General features: G+C 33.9%; 2 protein-coding genes across 2 annotated transcripts; both read right to left on the bottom strand.

Moving 5' to 3' along the window:
• Nucleotides 1-340: 340 nt before the first annotated feature.
• Nucleotides 341-3,330, bottom strand: LOC106765559 (heat stress transcription factor A-8). Its single transcript, XM_014650225.2, has 3 exons — nt 2,944-3,330; nt 817-1,899; nt 341-639 (listed from the first exon to the last, which is right to left on the bottom strand). The coding sequence occupies exons 1-2, from the start codon at nt 3,166-3,168 to the stop codon at nt 1,030-1,032; spliced, it is 1,095 nt and encodes a 364-aa protein (XP_014505711.1). The 5' UTR covers nt 3,169-3,330; the 3' UTR covers nt 341-639; nt 817-1,029.
• Nucleotides 3,331-5,792: 2,462 nt separating this feature from the next.
• Nucleotides 5,793-8,802, bottom strand: LOC106766596 (putative pentatricopeptide repeat-containing protein At3g23330). Its single transcript, XM_014651315.2, has 2 exons — nt 6,354-8,802; nt 5,793-5,852 (listed from the first exon to the last, which is right to left on the bottom strand). Exon 1 carries the CDS (start codon nt 8,717-8,719, stop codon nt 6,662-6,664), a length of 2,058 nt encoding a protein of 685 aa, XP_014506801.1. The 5' UTR covers nt 8,720-8,802; the 3' UTR covers nt 5,793-5,852; nt 6,354-6,661.
• Nucleotides 8,803-15,781: the final 6,979 nt, after the last annotated feature.

The raw sequence follows: 15,781 nt of genomic DNA, 5'->3' as shown, positions 1-15,781 counted from the left end.
TTAACGTGTTAAATAGTAATTTATGCAAAAATAAAGATATACAACTTATTTATTTTTTCGCCTTGTTAAAGAATAACTACAGTTTTAATATTGGAATAAACCCATTTGAAACTTATAAAAATAATATAGTTATAGAGTAAAATTGTTTTAGGAAATAATAAATTTATTATTTTAATCTAGCAATGATTATGGATAAGAGGCAATAGCTTATGGAGTAATGATCTTTTCGAGGATTTCTAATGTCACTAATCTGTGTTCCCAGAATGTTTTGAAGTTAGCCCTGATCCTTAATTTAGCAAAAAAAAAAAAAAAAGATGTCATACTATGATGTCCCTTTTTGTGGGGGCAACAAAATCTCTTGGCCGCCATATCAAACACAAACATGGTTCAGAGGCATGAGAACTATACAGGTAGGTAGCAAACAGCATGTCAGAAGCACTGGCTTCTGCAATAATATGCAAAAGTAGTATGCATGCATCATGTGAAATTTTATATATGAAGGCATGTCCAATAACATGCAAAAAATAAAGGTGTCGTTCTCCCTTATAATTCTCCAAGTAAGAAACATTCGATCCATCATAAATAGGTAGCCGCACTACCAGACATCTCCCATTCTCACATCTATCAGGATGGTAAAACCTGTCCACGAGGAAAACCAGGATTAGTTTTCAGATACAGACTGAACCTTACTGACAGCACAATATCAACAGAACCTTCAAAATCTTAAAGTATGTTTAAGCATCTATCCAAAAAAACGAAAAAAAAATAATAACAGGTATATATAGCATCTCAACAGATAAATGAGAGCAGCCTTACACGGATTCGAGATGAGGATCTCTACCATGAAAGATAGGAGAGATAATAATTGCGACTTAATACTATAAGTATAGCGCCAAGCAATTTGTGAAGACAGCCCAGCTGAAAAATAATGGACATTAATACTTCCTTCCCTATATATTGTTAGTTTCAGAAACAAAAGCTCCAGTAGCTCAGTATGAGATTCCAAACTCTGGCCCTCCAAATTCCAACTCATTCTCGAGTGTTCTCCATCTCTACAATCATCGATTCAAAAGTTCGAGAATTTTCATTTGGGGTCTCAGATATTGTCGGTTCCATTTCCATTCCACTATCCGTGCGCCCCTCACTTTCTTTATTAGAATCTTCAATGTTTCCCAGGAAAGGACTGCCTAGGAAAAGCTGTTCCCACGAACCGTCATCATGTAAATCTGGTAGGAGAAATGGGGAATGGTTTTCTAGTGGACTCAATTTTTCATCCATAAGCACTTTCATGAACTCAGAACTAATGCACAAGTCTTTGAGCCCATCTGCAGCAAGGTCAGGTTCTGATTGTTTTTCAAAAGCAGGAGGTAGGGGAACTACAGGCTTGAGTTTTTCACCTACAGGTGGCGTATACTTTATTATCATCCCATCAGAAGCAATTGGATTGTCATCTTGTTTATCTTGATCTAATACATTCCACGATTCAGACAAACGCCAATTATTTTCCTTTGGATGAAGCAATTGAACCAGGAACCCAGGGCTTTGCACGACCATGACTAAGAATGATAACATCTGTTGCTGATGCTTTTCCATTCCTTGAAGGCGATCGCTCAGGAGCAGCAACTTGTTCTCAGCAGATTCCTGGTGTTGCCTGAGTTTGACCAACTCCTGGGTCAGCGAATTTTTATCAGATTTGAGATTCTCAACTTCTTTCCAAAGGCCATGATGAGGTACCTCTTGGGATGGTTCATCACTATTGTCATTCTGAGGCAATGCTTTTTGTTGGTCTGCAACGTTTGGATGTTTTCTTCTGCGTATATTTTTCAACAATTGCTTTTGACCCCTAACAAAATTTTCATTGGCAAATTCCCAGCAATCCGTATCAATTTTCCTAAAACCCTGTTAGATATTTCAGTTACCAATTAGTTACAGTAAAAGACTCTCTCCTCAACCATAACAAATGACATTGATATAAAGGAACAAACCGATAGAAGCGACAAACATGCACATCAATATAAACAAGCCGATACTCCTTAGATGTTGTACCATTTCACAAAGTCAGGTGCTATTTAAAATGCTTTTAATTTGTCAGTCAACAAGGAGCCCGCCCCAATGAATAGGTTGTTATGGAATATCGAGGCCAATTCAGAAATTAACAACTAATTAGGTATAAAGTCAGTAATAAGGGAATGGATCAGAACATTTCTTCTAAGACTGCATTGAATTAAAGTTTGTAAACTTAAGTTTGAAGCAATCTAATTCTCCAAATTGATAGTGTGTTTGGCTATTAATTGCAAAGATCTAAATCCACATTCAACCTGCAAGATAGAAATTTATGTTTCTCTTCTTCGCTAATAGATATCCAAACATGGTTTTGAGTTCGCATAAGCAAACTTGATATCGCTTTCAAAAACACTGGTTCAAGTTAAAATTAAGTGCAAATAGGCAATCATATCCAAATTGAGTGAACTGGATTATGAGAAATATGAACACTAATCTAAAATCTAAGGTAAAAAAGAATGAATAATCAAATAAACGAACAGCACTCTAAAATAATATCTTAAGAGCACAGAAGGATTTATCGAGCGGGTAAAACTCATTCGAACAAACACCAATTTATTTTGCATCTAGTTGCCGACACAATTTCAAAGGCTCACCCTACAGAAAGGGTTTTCAAGTGCATGCAAGAGTTATATACATCAAACAGCGAGTTTCTGCATCACAACCATAACCTAATTTTTTTAACACTACCAACAATTTCAGGCACTCTGTGAGAACATTGAAATTGCAGCCAATTTATGAATCACAAAATCAGACAAAAACGAATTATAAACATATCAAATAATAATTTATTTCTTTATTTATGTATTCATCTTCAGATAACTACGAGAAACAAGCAACAAAAACAGAATTGAGCTGAAGAAAAGAGTGAAAGAGACAAACATAAATATTGAGTTGTCTAATAAAACTGGAGAAATTGTTGTGTTTGAAATAGGTAGGAAGTAGCGTGACGGAGAATTGCGTGGTGTCAGATATCACGAAACTGTCGCCGCCATCGCTCCAACGGATAACGGAGTCCGTGTTCCGGTCTTCAACCATATCGTAACACTTTTTCAAGAACGGAGGCACCGCACCTGAACCAGAACCATTTTCGTTCGATTTCACCATCGCTAATACAAGAAACAAGAGAAGAGAAGAGCGAGAGAAGGGAACTGAATAGATGAGTTCAAAGTTGTAAACTCCAAACGGAATGAAATGAAATTTCCATGCGGCTCCTTATGTACCGCCACAGCACTTTCCAACCTTTTTCTTTTTTGGGGGTTTTCGAATCAGACCCACACCTCAGATATTTTATTTAAATATAAATTAAAAATTAATATTGGTATATCTTTTTCACTATGTTTGGTCTTTTTTTATTATATTTTAATTTACTATTGCAATATTTTAATGTGGTTCGGTTCAACTCTCCCTACTCGGAATGCAAGTATGTCGTTTCTGCATTACTTGCACGAGGAGTTATCCTTCTCGTTCCAACTGAAACGGTCCAATTACATAAGTTTAAATTTTTAAAAAATATATAAAAATATTTTAATGTGTAATTCTCTGAAATTTTAAAATTGAATTTGGAAATGCATTACAGACTAACCGTGCTAAAAAAAATTTACATATTGCATAATGACTGATAAATGAAGATTTTTCTAATATGTTTAGCTTTGCCATAAGTTAAATTTGATTAGTCCTACGGTATGGATCTTCAAGCTATCATTTCAACAATTTTGATTTCACTTATATTTTTGGTTAAAGCATTTAAATTTTGTGGACAAAAATCTAACTTATTTGTGAATGAATTATGATATAGCTGAATAATAAATTAATTTCCTTTGCTTCCTAGGAAAAACTTAGCCAGCTATTTAATATTGGAGAAAAACTCATTAAAACGAAGAAGTTGGAGCAAGAGCGACTTAATGATATAATGAATTTGTTCACCCAAACACCAAATTTAATTTTAGGTCATAAAAATATGGCATTTTTTGGTGAATTCATTGATGACCCTTGAACTGTTTAATTCAGTAGCTTAATTCATTATAAAAAGTTCAACCATTTAAATCGTGAAATGTTATTTTCTATTTTATTTTTGTTTACTTTAACTATTTATTTTGTTATACCTTACCATTTGTTTAATCAGTAGAAATAATCAAAGGCATAATAATTTTCTTTTTTGAGAATGATTGAATCTCTAAATAATTAATTGTACTAATTTGTAAATAAAAATGTTTACAACTTACTATTTCACCTTACATCTTCTATAATAAAAACAGACACAATTTATTGATAAAAAATATTTTAAAAGGAATGTGCCAAAAATATTTTATTGATCTGGCAAATTGTGAAGTATTCAGGTCAACAGGCAAGTCAAGCCATCATTATTTAAGTTTCTTTATTTTTCTGACAGACACATTATTCAGTTTGGTGTTATGTTTGTCTTTACCTCAACTGGGACAAGGAAAAAGATAAGAAAACATAGGTACCGTAGAGACATGTTTTACTGTGTGATGAGCTGGGTTTCACTAGTAACAATAGTAAAGATTTGGAGATTGAACCATCCTTCGAAGAGTTTCTTCTAGCAAAGATTTGTAGCAGTTGCAACCACAAATGGGTACCATACATGTAAAAGAAAGGGATTTAGATTATTACCCAGGGCCACCAATACATCTCCATACGAGATACCATTCCACAAACAGCTTGATACAGAAGGAATAAGCAAAATGCTGGCAGCGGAATATATGGAAGAACTAGCTAAACCATGAGCATTTTGGAAAAGCATTAACGGATGACCTCAGACAGAGTAAAAGGAGAAATTGGATTTTCTCATGAATAGGAAGGATCCAAATTAAACACCCCCTTATATGCACGTAAAGTTTATGTGGTTCTATAGAACGGATTGACAACCTATAACCAATCTTGGCTGATTATATGTCCAATACATTCCCTTTAAACTGAATTTGATCTTGCAGAAACAAACTCTCTGCATGCTGGAATAAAGTGAAATATTTGACCTTCCATGGGGCATCAAATGGTACAACCTTGTGCATTATTAGAGTAACCCATTTATTCTTAGAAATGACGAGGAAACTTCTTTCATAATCATAAGATTGTATTGACCCAAGAACTATGAGTGAGAAGCTATTCATGGAATCTAAACACCAAGATTTACCTTGAGTCGCTGACCCTTAAATCTTCAAGCTCCAAGTTCACCAGAGAAACGAGGGGTTCTTATCTACCAATGATATCTGATCTGGTTTAACGTTAAGGACTAAAGATTAGGGGAAATGCTCTGGAATCAAAAAAGGATGAGATACTCTTCAAATTATGCACTCAAGAACTGCAGACAATGATAAAAGAGTTAAAATCCCTTCATTTTTCGTTTTTTTTTTTTTTTGACAATACAGAACAATCCTTGAAAGGTATAAACAAATAGGAAGCCCGCTGAATGCTCAAAGTTTGTTAATCTCAACTCAAGCTGGAAAAACCCAAATCCATAAGCTAGCAAATCGGTAGAATGTTAATTTCCTCCGGCAAAAATCTTTCTATCTCTTGTAGATTTCCAGGGAGAAAATTCATTATTCTTACTTTGCCCAGTAATTCAGAAGAACTAGCAAGCAATTGCATAATCTAATTATTCTGTTTTCTTTAATTCTCATATTATATAATATGTGATATTCATGTAATGTAAACTAATAAAGGAAAAGCACGAATAATTCATAAAAAATAATTGAAAAATGCATAAAAAAGGATATTTGAAGAATGTTATCTTCTGTCAGGCAATATTGGTGTCGTTCAGCAATCTGCGTCTGGGAACAAAAATGGAAAACCAGAAAATTCTTGATCACGTTTATAGAAACCAAGACAGGATAATTGAGAAGTCAATAAAAATCAGACACTCAATAAGGCTACCCATGTACTTCAATATGAGATACAAAAGAGGTTGAATGCATTTTTGCTCTGTTCATAAGCCTTAGTGCTCTTTGAAGAAAAATATGGAGGAGAAACAGAAGACATAATCTCTAAGAACTCCTTACTAAATTGTAACTCAAAAAAGCCCTAGCTTAAAAAATTCATGTTCTTGAATCCTAGTACTTTCCCTGTAATGGCAGTATAAGAGCACAGAGAAAGACAATTGGCGCTGTCAAGACTCGTCAATGACATTCACGACTCAAATGCGTGTCTTTTATATCTGTTTATTAACATTTTTGGTTGAATTGATTGTGTAGGAAGTCAAATAGGTAATGAAAAACATAAAAACAAGATCTTCTGCCCCCAACAAAAAATTGTAAAAGTAATTGAACACTCACAATGCTGCTAAAGGTAGGCAATCTGTACTCAATTCAAAACGCTTCCAAGAAATTGGAAAATGTGACATCCCAATCCCCACTCCGAAGCTATCTCTTCAAAAAGCTGGGAGCACACAGGCCTTATCTCAAATACAATTTTGATGGCATGACTTTCCTATGGCATGGCAACCAACTTCTTTGCCTTGATTATAGTCTGTCCTTTTTACACTAATTTCGTAGCATTTTTACTCCACCTCTCAGTTTAGTACTGCTTATGCAGTTATAATATCGACATGCTTGGTTTCCCCTTTATAGTCACAGTTGCTATTTCACCAGTAGTCTCCACACGAACAAGATCCATTTCTAAAATGGTGAAATCGGCTATTATCCCTTACAATGATTTCCCTGCCAACAATCTTTGCCATAAATTTAATTGCGGTGTGGCAATCCACGCACACCCGGATGTTCTTTATTACACGGATGGTTGTACCAGCAGTAGTGCTAATGATGCCAAATGCTATCGCAAGTCTCTCACTGTGGGTGCGCAACAGGTCGCGTTTATGCTCCTCATCAACATCATGTAGCACCTCCTTTGTGTCAAGGACGTAACCTTCTTTCTCCATCTGTTCTAACAAAATATTCAACGCCTCGTTTATTTTGTCATAATATGGATGTGATTTGTCTCCAGCCAGAAAAGTGTGTACTTTGTTCCCAACCTCAATCCAGCTGCATCCTGGAGTCTTCTTCAAGCCCTTTCTCCTCAGGTGGACTCTCAATCTCGCAGCATCTCTCCATCTTTGGGCGGCTGAATAGATGTTGGACATCATAACATACGCCCCCATGTTCTCAGGGTCAACCAAAAGGATTTTGTCAACAACCTTTTCAGCCAATTCAATATTCTTATGAGCCCTACAAGCAGCTAACAATGCTGACCACACACTTCCTGCTGGTTCCACAGCCATGTTAGAAATAAAGTCATAGGCTTCCTCCAACCTTCCTGCTCTACCAAGAAGGTCCGCAACAGCAGCATAGTGCTCCAGGCCAGGAGCAATACCAAAATCCGATTGCATACTGTTAAAATACTTCCATCCTTCATCCACCAACCCAGAATGATTACAGGCAGTTAAAACACCAATAAATGACACATAACAGGGCTTCACTCCATCGAGTAGCATCATCTCAAACAAGGAAACTGCATCAAGGGCATGCCCGTGCATCGCACATCCCATAATGATGGCGGTCCAAGAAACCATGTCACGCTCACGTATTCTGTCAAAAATATACCTAGCCATCTTAATATTACCACATTTGGCATACATGTCCACCAAAGAGCTAGCTATAAACTTGTTACCATCAAACCCAAGTCTAATTATATATCCATGAAGTTGCTTCCCCAAGTTCAAGGCTGTCAAGTGAGCACAGGCCGGTACAACACTCGAGAATGAAACCTGCATTGGCTTCTCCTTCTCCTTCAACATTAGACGAAAGAACCCGAGCCCCTGATCAAATCTCCCATTCTGCACACAGCCAGCAATGATGGAATTCCACGAAATGGCGTCTCGATTAGACAAGAGGTAAAAGGCACGAACGGAGAGCTCCACATGAGTACACTTCGCATACATATCAATCAAGCTACTTCCAATGAAAACATCCTTGTCAAACCCGTGTCTAACGGCATAGCCATGAATTTCCTTTCCTTTGATAACATCAACATGCTCCGCAAAAATAGGAAGAACGCTAGACAAAGTAAAGGAATCAGGCCTCAAGTTTTGCCTACCCATTTCCCTAACCAAGTCCAACGCCTCTTCATACATACCATTCTGCGCATTCCCGGCAATAACAGTGTTCCACGAAACAACATCCCTAACAGGCATTCTGTCAAACACCTTTCTAACAGAGTCTATTTTCACAGTAAAATTATTATTATCATTGTTACTGTTATTATAATTATTACGGTAGTGGTGCGTTTGGGGAAATTGGTCGAGCAAGTGGTTGCCGGAAAGGTGAGGGTGGAATTTGGAGTAGACGTTCATCAACGCGTTGGCGGTGTACAAATCGAAGTGGAAGCCGAGGCGAATGGCGGAGGCGTGGAGCGACTGAGCTAGAGGAAAATGTTTAAGAAGCGTGGACGCTTTGAGGAGGGAAGGAAACACATGGCGGTCGGGGGAGACGCCGGAAGCGCGCATAAGGTTGAAGGTGGTGAGGGAGTGACGGAGGAGGCCGTAAGCGGTGTAGCATTTTATAATGCAGACCCACGCGAGGGAGAGAGAGTGCGGAGTTGCTCTGGCTTTCACGATTTGCGCGTGGAGCTGTTTCGCGTGGAAGGCGGAAACCACCGTGTTCGGGTTGCGGAGGATTCTTCTCGTCGCACTTTGGGTGGAACTCATTGAAGGGTTGGGTTTTGCGGGGGAATTTCCTCAACTTCTAAGAACATGTTTATAGTCTATTAAGATTCTAATAATTACTTGAAAGAACAGAATAATTATAATTATACACTTTAATACTTTCATGTTATTCTTAATCACTTGTGTATGCTCTTAATCACTTTTTAGATAGATAAATTGTGAAATAAAATAAGTCGTTAAACAATTTCTTTTGGTGATCAAATTGTCCACTAAATCGTTTTTAAAAGAAAAATTATAAATCCTTAATCCTATATATATATATATATATAATATGTTCATTAAGAAGTAATTGTAATTGTTTAATTTTTCCTAAAGTACTAAGTTCAACAAAATATTATGTTATGTTGAACTCTCTCGATTAAAGAATTAGAAACATTTCATGGAAGAAAATGACAGAAGGAAAAAGAGAAAAATTAAGAAAGCTTGTGGAAGAAAAATGACAAAAACAAAACTTAAAAAGGTAAAGAACGAGTTTGATTATATAATACAATATAAATCAAAATATCTTTTATAAACAAGAAAATCTTTATTTTAATTTTGTTGAAAATATAAACAAGAAATTTTTAGAATATCGTAAGAATATCTAAAAAAACATTCCATCATAATATTCCTAATATTGTTAGTATATCTTTAAAATTCTATTAAAGAAAAAATTCTAAAAAACTTAAGAAACACGGTGCATATTATAGAATGAAATAGTCAAGACATAAACTTAATTACTTGGTAATGAAGGCAATTAATAAACTTAATTACCTTGTTTATAGATAAAATACTTCATTCTATCACATGCTTGAAATATAAGAAACTAGATATTTTGTAACTTTGAATACCTTGAGAAATTGGTTATCTTGGATTAAGGTTCTATTTCTATGGAGTTTTCTGAGTGATGAACCCATAATGCAAATATCCTTTTGATCCTTTGACATATTCTTTTGTTCTTTTCACTTTATACATTTGATTTTCTTTTTTTTTTTCTCTCTTTTATATTCTTCACTCCATATATCATAATTGTTTAGTTTCAAATCTTTCTAAATAGTTAATGAATCCTTCACACTTTAGACCTATCATTTAGTAGAAAGACATCATCACTTTAATTTCTTCTTTAAAATGATTATGAGACGCGTTACTCACACTTAACAGATAATAGTTATTTTCCATCAAAACTAAATATTCCATCATTTGAATTTGAGAAACTTTTACTTCAATAAATATAAAGTAATTACTATGATATTTGAATAGACAAAAATAGTTCCATAAATAACTGTTATAAATGAAATAAAAATTATCATTTTGATCATAGAAGAAAAAAATATTATTTTGCATCATAAAAAAAATTCTCACACATTTCTCACTTGAAAACTCTAATGTTATATATAACAGAAGAAAATAATATAAATGACAAAAAAAACTAATGAAGAGAAAAATGCTAAATAGATGAAATAATGATAAACTAACAAAAACTCAATTAAGTCTAAACTTTTTTACACTACAAAAATTATTAATTTTAAGAGAGATTTATTTCTTGCGGTTTTGGAAAACCCCAATACATTCCAGTGATTTGTGCTTAAACCTGCATGTACAGTTTTTTTTTTTAATTTTTGGCGCTTCCTAACGAAAAGTCATCCCTAAAATATATTTCTATTTTAAAATAATTTTTGGGTGGTCCTTATATTAGAAAAGTTCTCCCACCTTCATTTTCAATTACACCCTAATCCCTTTTCTTCTAAGCACTCTCATTTCTTCTGTTGCGTAGTCTTGCCTTCATCACAATCTTTCTCGATCTTTCCCGTTGCGTGTTTGTTCGTGTTTCGTTTTGTTTTGTGTCTTCCCTTACTTGGGCTGAGCGTCGTGGTTGAGGGGAGATTGAAGCGGCGAGGTCGAGGTGACGAGGACTGTGTTGAGGTGATTTTTATCACTTCCGTTTTCGTGGTATGTTCGTCTTATCTCTTCAATCATATTATTCTCTCATTTTTTTTCTCTTACTTGAGCCTTCATTTCTAATATCCTCTCCTTCCTCTTTTACTCTAACATAATCTTCATTTTTATCACTAAAATTCTAATACAATGTTCATTTTCAGTTGTGGTGACTTCAGTGCATCTTCATTTTTCACTCTAACTCAATCTTCATTGTTTCTAAAGATCCCCTCCTTCATGTTCGTGATTTCTATGTTTATGCTCTTTTTCTTTTTCAATTCGTATTATATATATCTAAAGCAATTTTGCAAATAAGTTATCTGCCACTTGTGTTGAGTAATTCCAGTAGTGATTGCTTATCAAACTATTAATTTGCTCTTAGTCTATGTGTCAAGTATTACTAACATTGATACTAATTTTTTTGTTCTGTGGTAGAATTCCAAGGACAAACAATTTTGTACAATTAATTAGTCTCTTTATATTTGACTTATCTATTGTTTTTAGAATGAGAGTTACGTCTCTGAAAATTAGCATTAATAGGAAATTTTGTTAATTTTAAATTTGAACAATTGTTGCTATGCAATAAATGATAACAATGTGATATAATTGATAAGATAAAATAAATGTCTAGGGAGAAAAAGTAGATACCGAATATGTAACTGGTAAGTAAAATTATGAACTATTACACATAGGAAATATATAAGTAATAATTAATAAGTAAATGGTAGTTTTTTTAATTATTTAATATTAATTTTGATCTTAAATATTGAGGGTAATATAAAATTAATAACAAGACAACATGTGATTTTACACGTAATATTAGTGTCATCAAATTAACTTAAGTTTCTTAGAAGAACAAGAGATGTGAAATAAAATACAATAGTAGAGAGAAAGAATCCTAAACAAAAGGGAAGAATTTCTCACAAGTTTAGTGCTCATGCAAAATAACCCCCCTCACACAAAATAACCCACTCATGCAAAATAACCCCCACGACTCTACTTATACCCCAGCCTCATCAACACACCCATTCTTCCAATAATCATATACTCTAAAAATCCTTTGCCATTTAGAAATGGCATCTTTGCCTCCATTATTATCAAATCAATATTTGTAACTACACATGGTTAGGAATAAGAAAAAAACAAAAATTTCAAATTGAATAATAAAAACGCAGTACCCAGTACTGGCTGAAGAACTCCCCAGAGTTTGTAGGGGTGTGTTTTGTGTGCGTTTTGAACTGTTTTACCAAGTTTGGCATGGTTGAAAGTGTGCAGAACAAGTAGTTTCAAGTTAGGTGAGTGCTCAGTTGATGCTAACAGCTTAGAAATTCGATAAATGGGATTTTGTACCAAACGTCCATCACTGCTACCCAGTCTTGGGTGAACAACTCTCTTTGCAGGAGTGTGTTTTGAGTTCCTTTTGAACTGGTTAACCAAATTTCGCATGGTTGAAATTGTGCACAACAAGTAGTTTCAAGTTAGATGAGTGCTTTTTTTATGGTAATAGCTAAATAATGCAAAAATTGGATTTTGTACCAATAGTCCATCACTGCTACCTAGTCTTGGCTGAACAACTCTCCGGTGTGTGCAGGAGTGTGTTTTGATTTCGTTTTGAACTGCTTAACCAAGTTTGGCATGGTTAAAATTGTGCAGGTAAAGTAGTTTCAAGTTAGGTGAGTGCTCTTTTTATGGTAATAGCTTAGAAATTGAAAAATGAGATTTTGTACCAAAAGTCTATCACGACTACCCAAAGAACTCCCCAGTGTGTCCATGAGTGTGTTTTGAGTGCTTTTTGAAGTGCTTAACCAAATACATCAGATCTGTACATTAAATACATCAAAATATACAACTATTTTCAAAGTCTAATGAAAGTCTAATGTTTTCAAAGTAAATTACAATGTCAACCAAAACAAGTGTTTATTCCTAGTGCTATATCAATCCAAGCTGGTGAAGCGTTTGAATTCTTCTGACGTTGTCCTCATTCATTATCCAGTCCCATATAAACTTCTGCCTGAAACCAGCCAACTTCTCCTGAAAACAACCGTTTGTAATTTAAATTAAAAGTGATGGCAAAGGCAATGACATATATACAGATTCATTATTTAACCTACATTTGTGTAATCAAGCATGCTCTTTCCATCAAATTTATCCTCTCCATCCCATATTTCAATAACTTTCAACACGATTACACCACAATCATAACTGTTACAACAAAATCAAAACCATGCATTGCTTTTATTAATATAAACAACAATATTTCAACAAATACCAATATTTTAGTAACGAGTTCATTTGGTTAATATATGAGGCATCCATCCAAGCCCTCATGCGCCACTATTCAACAAATCAAATTTATCACAATCAATTCAAAAGTCAATGCTCAAAAACAACTATCAAAGCACAAAACTTCCAGTTCTACTTACATTGCTTTTGCATGGTACCATTTTCAGTTGTACCGTCAATGAAATCTTAACCTATCATACATTACGAAAGGAGATAATGTTAAGTTCAATGCACTTCATAAAAATAAAAGTTTAAGTCTTAAATATTATAGCACAAACTGAATAACTAAGCCTAAGTATGCATTTAATCTCTATTCACTGTCAAGGGATGAATGTAATTGGTCCAAAAAGCAGTGGAAATTAGATTCTTTAAAAGGTTTCCAATTTAACTTTTATCAATGCTCAAACCCAAAAATCCAAAACTTTTATCCTCAAAAAATTTCAAACACAATCAAACCCTTCACAAACGCAATACCACGCAGCACAACTTGGCCTCAAATTCACCCTCCATGAAATTGATTCACAATGCAATTTTTTTCCATGCCCTTCCTCAAAAGAAACAACCTTTATCACAATTTCTGGCACCCAAACAAACCCAAAGGCAGAATTCACCACAAGATTCAATTAAACCAACGAACACAGAAGGGGATAAACAAAAACCACTCAAACCCATCAAAGAAAAAGTACAAACAGTAACATTTGGTTAAATAGAAAGCATTGACTCCTCTAAATACAAAATTTCTACAAACAATATCATGCTTCAAAGAACAAATTTCTTAAAAGGGAAAACTTTCCACACCTTTGCCCTAGACTTCGCTTCAATCCACCTTCAACTTTCCATAAAAAGCGACCACCCAGTAACCAACCCCACAACGTCAACAACGAAGAAACATAACCTTTCAGAGTTTTGAACTTTCAGAGTTTTGAACCACTGTACACAACACCTAAACGAAAAAGAAACGCACAATAAAGACAAAGAATCAAAGAACTAAACGGACAAAAAAGAAAACGAAAACACCTCTCCGTTTGAAAAGTCTCCGTTCGACGGTTGCGAAAAAGCCACACTTCGCCCAAAAATCCAGCCTTCAACCGATAGACCGATACCTTTTTCAGTCACTGCGTTATTTTCACAGAGATATCGTTGTCAGACTTTGTCAACAACAAATGAGAAAATCTGAGGGTTGCGTTTTTCAGAGACAAAGGTTTTTGGTTCAGTTGAGAGATGAGAGAAGGTTTCGATTTTTCAGAGACGAAACCAATTTCTGAAGAGAGCGCGAACACTATACCCCCATTTCCATCTTTCCAAAATGCCCTTACTAAATCAATTACACACGTTTTAAAAATTTAATGCATCAGCCAATAAGACAACGCCAGGTGGCGTTGTCAAAAACGTTGTCAAGAAACATTGTTAAAGTAACATTTTCCTAAATAAAATACTAACATTTGTACACAATAGATGGGTCCTTAGATAACTCTTTATCGATGTAGTTCTGGAAGAATTTATGAACTTCAGATCAATCAGAGTTAGTTAATAATACGGAGTTCAGACATAAAATCCTAAGAACACAATTTGGGAAGAAGTCTGGACAATTTAGGCAATTCAAAATTAATTTCAAACACTACCCAATTCAAAAATAATCAAAAATAAAAATGAAATATAACATGTTTTGATAAATACTTGATGATATATTTGGTTTAGGAAAGAAAATAAATAAAAAATGGTTATGATTGAAATGAAAATAAAAACAAAAACATCTGGACAAGACTTTTATTTAGTTTTCCTTTTTGGTTTTAGAAAGAAGGCTAATTAAACATGCTTATATATAAAAAAAAATATAGGAAAAGGAAGGTATTGTATTTATTTATGTATATGGAATGTAAGGAAGAGAGATAATAAACGAGGTGATAAGAAAGTTAAAAATAAAGAAGTGGTGTCTCTCTACAGCTGTTTGAAAGGGTGGGGTTTTTCAAAGGTATTCGGAGTTTTTATGGTATCATATACGTGTGAAATGGAATATGGAATATGTTTGTTATTCTAACCTGAGAAGAAAAATAAAAAACCATTTCAAATGAATTAATAGATCAATAATTTAAAATTACCAATAAATACACCAAAAGCAATATCAATAAATAATTAATATCAAATTAATAAATAAAGATTCATAAAATAAACATAGAAGTAAACCTAAAATATGCATAACTTAAATGAAATGATAAAGTTGCATATTTCATGTAATGACCCGTAATATTGGTGTCATTAAACCCCCACATCAAATTGTGAAATAAAAGACAATAGTAAAGAGAAAAAATCCTAAAAAAAGAAAAAAAGAAAAGGAAGAATTTCAATGGTAAAAGAATTTGTTAGAATTTTCTATGATTCACATTAGTAGTTTACGGAGTCCAACTTATTGCTAATTCTGGGACGCTGTAATAGGTCAACCTGAAGTCATGCATGGTGGTCTATGCTGGTTTCTTGTACTGTATTATGAAAACAACACAACGTTTTTGCTGGTGCTCTATTCCTTTTCAAATGTTCCAATACCACTTTTTTATGTGTATCTGAAGCTTCATAAACGTAACAGACATGTCTCAAATCCAAAATTTCAAGAAAAAACTTTGTTATATATTTTGAAACATTAAAAATAATACTTTAAAACATAAATTTTTTACCTTTGATATTATTTTTTTAAAATAAATATAAAATTTCAATTCTTTATGATTATTTTATCTTTTATAATATATTAAATGAATATAAAAATGTATTGTCTTGTCATTACTCTTGAAATATATAATAATATAAAAATAAACGTTTAAAAAGGTACTGATAACATCAATATATAAACTAATT

The sequence above is a fragment of the Vigna radiata genome, chromosome 7 (genome assembly GCF_000741045.1).
Source record: "Vigna radiata var. radiata cultivar VC1973A chromosome 7, Vradiata_ver6, whole genome shotgun sequence".
NCBI lineage: Eukaryota > Viridiplantae > Streptophyta > Magnoliopsida > Fabales > Fabaceae > Vigna > Vigna radiata.
Note: the sequence above shows the minus strand (reverse complement) of the source record. Positions and strands in the feature narration are given on the sequence as shown.